Source organism: Alosa pseudoharengus, unplaced genomic scaffold, assembly GCF_046254945.1.
Source record: "Alosa pseudoharengus isolate Yale_2024_CS ecotype anadromous, Long Island Sound unplaced genomic scaffold, YU_APseudo_1.1 YU_APseudo_1.1_scf_8, whole genome shotgun sequence".
NCBI lineage: Eukaryota > Metazoa > Chordata > Actinopteri > Clupeiformes > Clupeidae > Alosa > Alosa pseudoharengus.
Genome location: NW_027468870.1, coordinates 2,875,334 through 2,882,833, shown reverse-complemented (window position 1 = coordinate 2,882,833; position 7,500 = coordinate 2,875,334). Strand labels below are relative to the sequence as shown.

General features: G+C 40.1%; 2 protein-coding genes across 3 annotated transcripts in view; both read left to right on the top strand.

Moving 5' to 3' along the window:
• Positions 1-1,532: 1,532 nt before the first annotated feature.
• Positions 1,533-6,009, top strand: styxl1 (serine/threonine/tyrosine interacting-like 1). 2 transcript variants are annotated; one of them, XM_076274037.1, is made up of 8 exons: positions 1,533-1,879; positions 3,501-3,562; positions 3,655-3,754; positions 3,959-4,092; positions 4,189-4,334; positions 4,443-4,540; positions 5,137-5,249; positions 5,777-6,009. In XM_076274037.1, the coding sequence occupies exons 3-8, from the start codon at positions 3,688-3,690 to the stop codon at positions 5,906-5,908; spliced, it is 690 nt and encodes a 229-aa protein (XP_076130152.1). In that variant the 5' UTR covers positions 1,533-1,879; positions 3,501-3,562; positions 3,655-3,687; the 3' UTR covers positions 5,909-6,009. The 2 variants fall into 2 exon arrangements, with proteins under 2 accessions (XP_076130152.1, XP_076130150.1); XM_076274035.1 differs by lacking the exon at positions 1,533-1,879 and adding an exon at positions 3,282-3,413.
• Positions 6,010-6,272: 263 nt separating this feature from the next.
• The window catches only part of tmem120aa (transmembrane protein 120Aa), a 12,186-nt gene continuing 10,958 nt past the window's right edge, over positions 6,273-7,500 (top strand). Inside the window, exons 1-2 of the mRNA XM_076274422.1 lie at positions 6,273-6,470; positions 7,129-7,247. Coding sequence (XP_076130537.1) covers positions 6,393-6,470; positions 7,129-7,247 — 197 coding nt within the window. The 5' untranslated portion in view covers positions 6,273-6,392. The remainder of the gene's footprint in view (positions 6,471-7,128; positions 7,248-7,500) is intronic.

Genomic DNA, 7,500 nt, shown 5'->3' with positions numbered 1-7,500 from the left:
TATGCTTCTGCGTCGACACAATGCAGTTGCCTTTACGTCGGCGTAAACCTTTCAAAGTTTTGTGTCTCTTATGTCTGCGTCGCTCACCACCGCAAAGGTTGTTAGAACGAACTCCTACTGCTGCTCGTTGGCGATACGAAGTGTTCATTTCAAAACGTTACTGGCAGATAGACAGTTTACAATCGGATAACCCCGTAATTGTAACCAAAATATGTCTGAGTTTATTTGCAAAGCTTATGTTAGCGAACTAGTATGATGCTACTACCCACAGGTTGCTTGAAGCAGCCGGCTCAACACACAGAGCGAGTTGACCAATCACCGTTATGTGCATAAAGTTAAAGCAAAAACACAGCCTACATTTTTAAAATAGTTTTCTTTGTGCATGTTGATTAACTAATGACAGCCTACTATTGTCTGCTCCACATTTTCGTAGTCTAATTCTGCATAGAGTTAATTTAATGATGGTAATGATTTAATGATGAAATATTGCTGAGTGTTGATGAAATGGTGGCACAGGCCTATCGGTTGTACTGACTCCTTCACATTTTCATGACCTAGCCTAATTATATAGATATTGTAGTACTTTTTTATATCAGTCTTTGAAAACTGAAAAAAATGTCAATGTCAAAATTTTTTTTTCGAGAATGAGGATTAAATACTGGACATAGACTAAATATTGCTGTTTTTCCTTTGTCTCCCTCACATTTTCATCTGTTCTTACGACTAGTAAACAAAACCATATGATTTACTTAATGTTATACAAGAACAGAATAGAATTGAACAGAATTGAGTTCATACTTGAGTTCGGTATTTTGGGTCCGGCCCTCCTCAACAGTCCCAGTTTGTCATGTGGCCCCTTGGGGAAATTAGTTGCCCACCCCTGTTCTAGAGCATCTCTTGGCTGGTTCACTGATCCTGTTTAACATAGGTCTATGGAACCATGAAAACAGCTTGTTTGTTACATGACAGATAGATTTGTATTCAGATTCATACTTTATTGTCCCCAGGGGCTAATTTGTTGTCACAGTCTGTACATTAACAAACACCAACAAGACACATTTGCACATTACACAGACAAAAAACTTAGTCTGTTGTTCATACTTGCCAGCCTGATCAATCCTGAAAATAAAAATGTTGAAGCCTACAAACCCATATGATCAGTATTAAACAGAACTTTAGTTAGGCCTAGTTGCAGAATCTCTTGAAAAGAAAAAAGACAATAGCGACACCTAGTGTCCATATGAGAATTCCTATCACAAATAGGCTTTGGGAATTTAGACAATAGGAAATGAACAGTAGCCTACACACTGCTTTTGTTTGATGATGATGATGCTGCTGGGACTAATAATATACTACTACTACTAATGGCCCAACTCCATTGGTTACCTGTCAATTACAGAATTCATTTTAAAGTTTTACTTTTTGTATTTAAAGCCCTAAATGGAATGGCACCAGGCGCGCCTGCAGGTGTACGTCCGTACGCACTGTGCGTACCATCAGGCTCTACAACGAGAGAAATTTTCCCTGTGTGTGTGTGTATTCACACCAAATTGGCCCACCATACCTTCCCAACTATGCACAGTATCCCATTAGCTGCCATCAGGCTATTTACAATTTTCTATTACGTAACTTAGTGAACACTTTACTTCACTTTCAAAATTAACGCGCACACATTTTGTTTGAGCAGGAGACACAATACGCATGCAGGCACGTAGGCTACTTGTTTTCTTTTACTCGGCTATCTATCTATATGTGGTTATCAGCACACAATGTTGAGCTAATTCACTAATTCAATACTCATGATGGATCACAAGTTTAAACAACAGAAAGTATGGAGGCAGCAAAGCTAGAGGAGTTATTCCAGATGGGCAAGAACAAGGTAGGCAATTGGTGTGCTTGTCAGAACGTTAGACTGCATTACAGCCAGACGTCAAGAACAAAACAAGGTAACTTTAGCCTGTATAGGGCTGTATCAAGTTGTCCAAATGAATAGGTCATAGTAGATGTTGTTGTATTATTGCATGTGGATGTTGTTATGCTATGTAGGCTAATTTTTTGTTGACCAATGCGCGGCTAAACCGGGAAACGGACAAATATTGTCCACGCGTATTTTCTTTTTTTTTTTTGCGGGGGGGGATGGGTCGGGTGTGCGTACCATAGCATTAATTCCTGCAGGCGCCCCTGAATGGCACCACAGTATATCTGTGACCTTTTAAGTCCCTACTGTCCTTCTAGGCCACTGAGGTCTTCCTCACAACTTCTTCTATCAGTCCCAAAGGCAACCCTTAAAACTAAAGGTGATAGAGCTTTTTCTGTTGCTGCCCCTAGACTCTGGAACAATCTCCCTATAGAAATTAAGTCCTCTCCCACCATCAGTAGTTTTAAATCAAATTTAAAGACCCATCTATTTTCTTTGGCCTATAATGTCCATTAATTTCTCCCCTTGTTTGGTTGTTTATTCCTATTTTATTTCTATTTCTTTTCTGCATTATATTAACTGGCATCTACCTTTACTGTACATCTTTCTCTAGGCCTATAGTAGTAGTAGTTTCAGTAACCATGTTTATTTTTTATCTACAATCATAACCTGTTTATTATTATTATTATTATTATTATTATTATTTTGTATTTTCATTTATTTACTTATTTATTTATTTTTTGTCATTTATGTTTTTATTTTATTTTTTTGTTTTTATTACTGTTTATTTTATTTTTGAGCACCTTGGGTCAATAACATTGCGTTTAAGTGTGCTATATAAATAAATATGACTTGACTTGACTTGACTACTACTACTACTACTAATAATAATAATAATAATAATAATAATAATAATAATGAACAGTAGTCAGTAATCAAGAACAGTTAACTAAAAAAGTGGCAATCTCAATTCTCACTCAAGACTTCGTTGAGGGTTTATTTCTATGTCAAACATATTTGGCCTACTGGTTATAATAAAAGTAACCATGACCTAGCCATCCTCAACTGACAAGCCTGAAACAAGTGCAAAAAATGCAATGCCCAATGCATGTGGAAGCAACATGTAAGGAAAGCAAATGTATGCAAAAGAGGATGAGATAACGATTTCTAATAGATCGTCTCGCCTATTTAGAACCTATATGAGGACATCTGCTTGAAGATTCATTGAAAGGCACCTTACAGCTGTTTCTTAACGTCACCTCCTTTCTATCCAATCAGAGAAGGGTGCGCAGGGCGTTCCCATGGTTACCAATGTATACAAACAAGCGGTGGCACTTCACGTTGGATTTATTCTAGCCCGTCTATGATTCTAGTAGACAAAGGCAGGAAGCCATGGCTGCGGTAATTCTTTGTGAGTCGTCTCAACTATACAATAGTCTTAATCAACGCGTCCGTGTTTCGCGTGTTGCCGAATGCAATTACCTTTGTTTGATTGGTAAGAATAATTCAATTTAGGCTAGCAATTGTAACACTGTTGACATAAGTGATAAGGCCTGCTGATAACCCATGTGTTCTATCCTAGATGCACGAACTGAAGAACAGTATAACTCGGGGCACATCATAACAGCTCGACATGCTAAATGGGTTGGTTTTAAATGTTGTGTTCTGCTACTTGAGCGAAAGCCTGTATAGACACATGAATTAAGCCTAATTCTTCTGTTCTGATCTGACCTCAGGATAATAGTGGACATTTTGTTTTACCCCTCAATATGGAGGTCGAAGGTATAAGATACATTATTGTGTATGACGTCAACTCCAGTTCTTTGTCAGGTTCAGGTCAGTGGGCTATTTTCCCTGTATTCAGTGTATTCAGTCAAATTGTGTGTGCGATCAATCCATGCTGTCTTATAGCCTTATAGTCTTATGCTTAAAAGTTCTTTGTTGGTCAATTATGAAATCTGTATGAACATGGTCTATTTTACTGCCACAAAAACATACGATTTATGTAGGTTACTTACATGTGGAAATAATTGTGTGTAGGTACGGCTCACAAGTGTGCTGAAACTCTGGCAAAAGTAAGCCTCTACCCAGTTCATCTTCTCAGTGGAGGTTACAAACGGTTCTCTGCACTCTACCCTTTCTTCAGAACGCAGAAAATTCTTTACACTATCAAGGTACAGAACCTGGTGTTTATAAAGTGGCCCACTGCATGATTGTCTGCTGCACATAAAATGTAATATGAAGGGAAGATAAATGATGTCCCATTTCAGGAACTGGAGAGCTTGTCATCGTATCCAGTGGAAATTTTGCCAGGTCTGCTGTATATGGGTGATTACAAGCAAGCGACTACTCCTTTCATGATGAAAGATCTGAAAGTCAGCGCTTTTGTCAACGTGTCTGACCAAAGCAGTATCATGTGAGTGCAGGAAACTACTTCCTACAGAGATACTGTACAACGTTCAGATATTACATTGTTCTTTGGTCCTATTACTATGCTTATTTGTTTTCCCCCATTTCAATACAGATTTGAAAAAGGACACCGAAGCGTTCTAGACGTGCGAGTTGCAGATACTATGCAGGCTAATTTGTATAGCTCCTTTGACAGGATTTGCATGTTTGTTGGTAAGACACCATTCTCCAGCTGCACAAGCCCTTGAAAATGCCTCTTAAGTTCTGATAGACCTCATATGTGTTTCAGTATGACTCCTGCCCTCAGATAGCAAATCTCATACTGTATGTGTTTCAGTATGTCTCCTGCCCTCAGATTGCAAATCTCATATGTGTTTCAGTATGTCTTCTGCCCTCAGATTACAAACATGACGGTTTCCCCTTTGTTGGCTGGCTTGTGTGACCCCACTCCCTAGACCACTCGTGCACACACCCACACACCTAATAAAATATGCATGCCCTTCTTAGCATTGCATATGAGCATTCTAATAGACCCCGTAACTCAAAGTGCTGTGTGACATCATGCTTTAATATTTCTCCTCTATTTGCATCGCATTCAAACATCCAGTTGTGACACGCACTGGACACAGTACAGTGAGAGCAGCCGAGGTCATAGGTCATGGTTTCAAACTCGGGGGAGACATCTGAACAAAACAATAGAGTCTTTGTGCTCTTCTGCATAGTTTTGGGTGATCTACTAATGATATGTAACTTGGGAAAATGTAAATGTCAACAGTTTGAACTGAAGATGTGTTGACGTCTGTGCTCAGGCTCACGTCTGAAAGCTGGAACCACCGTCATGATCTTCTCCAGCCTTGGGATCAGCCGCTGCAGCGCGGTGACCATGGCCGTCCTCGTAGGGCACCTCAAGTACTCGCTGAAGGTATGAGGTTGAGGAGCGTGTTCTCATGACAGTATGAGGTTGAGGAGCGTGTTCTCATGGCAGTATGAGGTTGAGGAGCGTGTTCTCATGGCAGCTCCTCGTAGGGCACCTGAAGTGCTCACGTGACAGCTCTCTGTAGAAATTCAGATGGTTATGACATCACAGTTGTGTAGCCTACTTTTGATTGGCCTGAGTGTTTTCTTATTCTGTGCGTTTATGTTTGCTCTCTACACACACACACACACACACACACACACACACAGACACACACACACACACATGTATATTTTATTTTAGCTTCTCTGTGGCCAGCAGCTCCAAAGGATGTGAGGGACGATGTGACATAAAAATGAGTCATTGAAGTTTACCCATAATCTGACAAAATTAAATAAAATAAAAAATCTCATCCTTAAAGTTAAGACAAATAAAAAGGTCTTGCTGACAAGAAAAAGGCAGTGTGATCAGCTTTCAAACTTAAATTGCCTAAATGCATTGTCTATATTGCCTAAATGCATTGTCTATTGCAGGATGCCTGGGCCCACGTACTACAATGCAAGAACAGCATGCGGCCAAACCGTGCATTTGTGCAACAGCTATCCGACTGGGAACTGCAGTCACTGGGACAAAGAATGACAGACATTTCAGAGCCAAACTACTGAGGAAGGACGCAAAGCAAAAATAGCACAAATTGTATTGTATTGTTAATTGTTTTGCCTCAATAAAGTATGCTATTGATAGGCTACATTTGTGATCTGCATCATCCCATGTTTGGGTAACATCTTTGTCACAACTTTGAATTACTCAATTTGAGTAGCCTAAGTAAAGAAAATGTCGTAATAAAAGTTATGTAATAATGAGTTCACATGTGCAACAGTGCATTGCTAAAAATAAATGGCAATTCGCCATCTACTATGCCATGAAGTAAACGTCTATTGGTCAGTCCACAGGCGGAGAAAACTTGAGGAAATATGTCCTTGCCCTTTCATTGGTTAGTATTTGGAAGTCCCTTCTGGATGACGGATTTACAGAAGCCAGCCCAGCTAGCTAGTTAGCTTATACCAGCTCTTAAAGTGAAGCTCAGGAACCGTTATCTTACGACAACCTTGAGAAACGCTGAATTTCGCCCGTACTGTCGCTATAACTATGCTGTTTACCCCGAACAGTTTGGGAGAATGTCTTCAGGAATGGGAAGATTTAGAAAAAGACTATCAACAAATCCAGGTAACGTTACTGTTGTGGTGACGCTTTGCCAAGTCTACGATTCTGGCAGGCAGGCAGGCAAACTAACTTGGTGTTTCGAAGAGATGAAAGTAAGGACTCTTGGCATACTGACAAGCGAATCATTACTTTACGAAGCGAAATACAGTGATATGAAGATGGGGGCTTTTATCCTCCTATCTTCGGTTATTAGCTAATGGCATTGTCACATTTCTCAGTCTTAAACAACTGTTGCACAAGAAACAGACAAGTTTATTACCCAACTAGCATTAACTAGCAAGCAAGCTAGCTGTCAGAACAATACAATGATGGCGAACAGCCGGATGCTAATCTCGCCTTGACAGTTTGTTGCGCTGCCAGACGTTCACGTTAACGTAACCGTGTACAGTAAAATGTACAGTTGGAATAGTTTAACTTGTCCATACATTTCTTTTCCTTTCAAACTTTGGTGGAGGTAAAGGTTATAGTGGCGAGCCGCGAGACAGCTGATTAATTCAGCAAGATCCACCCTAACGTAGCTGTCACCTGACGTTGGCGAATATTCATCGAGATATCTCGCCGTGTTGTTACTAGGAGAATGAGCGAATGTATTGATTGCTTTTAAAGATCAATATTTAAAGATCATTAATATATTTTTATTGCTAACATATGTTATCCACAGGAGACCCACCGGTTATATAAACAGAAGCTGGAGGAGGTCTCAAAACTACAAGACGCGTGCTCCACCTCCATCGCACGGCAAAGGAAAAGGCTGAAGGAGCTGTCCGGGTCCCTTGACGAGTGAGTCGTGGCATGTATATGTTATTGACACGCTGTTGTTTATGGGTGCTGAGACCTCATGACATTTTCACTTTTTCTGATCCCAAGTGGGTATAATAATACGTGCTTATGTTGACTCCACAAATGGTTCACACGGTGTTCAGCAACATGGCTGTAAAAGTTACCCTATGCATTCTCAGCTTTGTGTTGACTACCCCCAACACACACACACACACACACACACACACACACACGTTTCAGTACCCTGCATGTT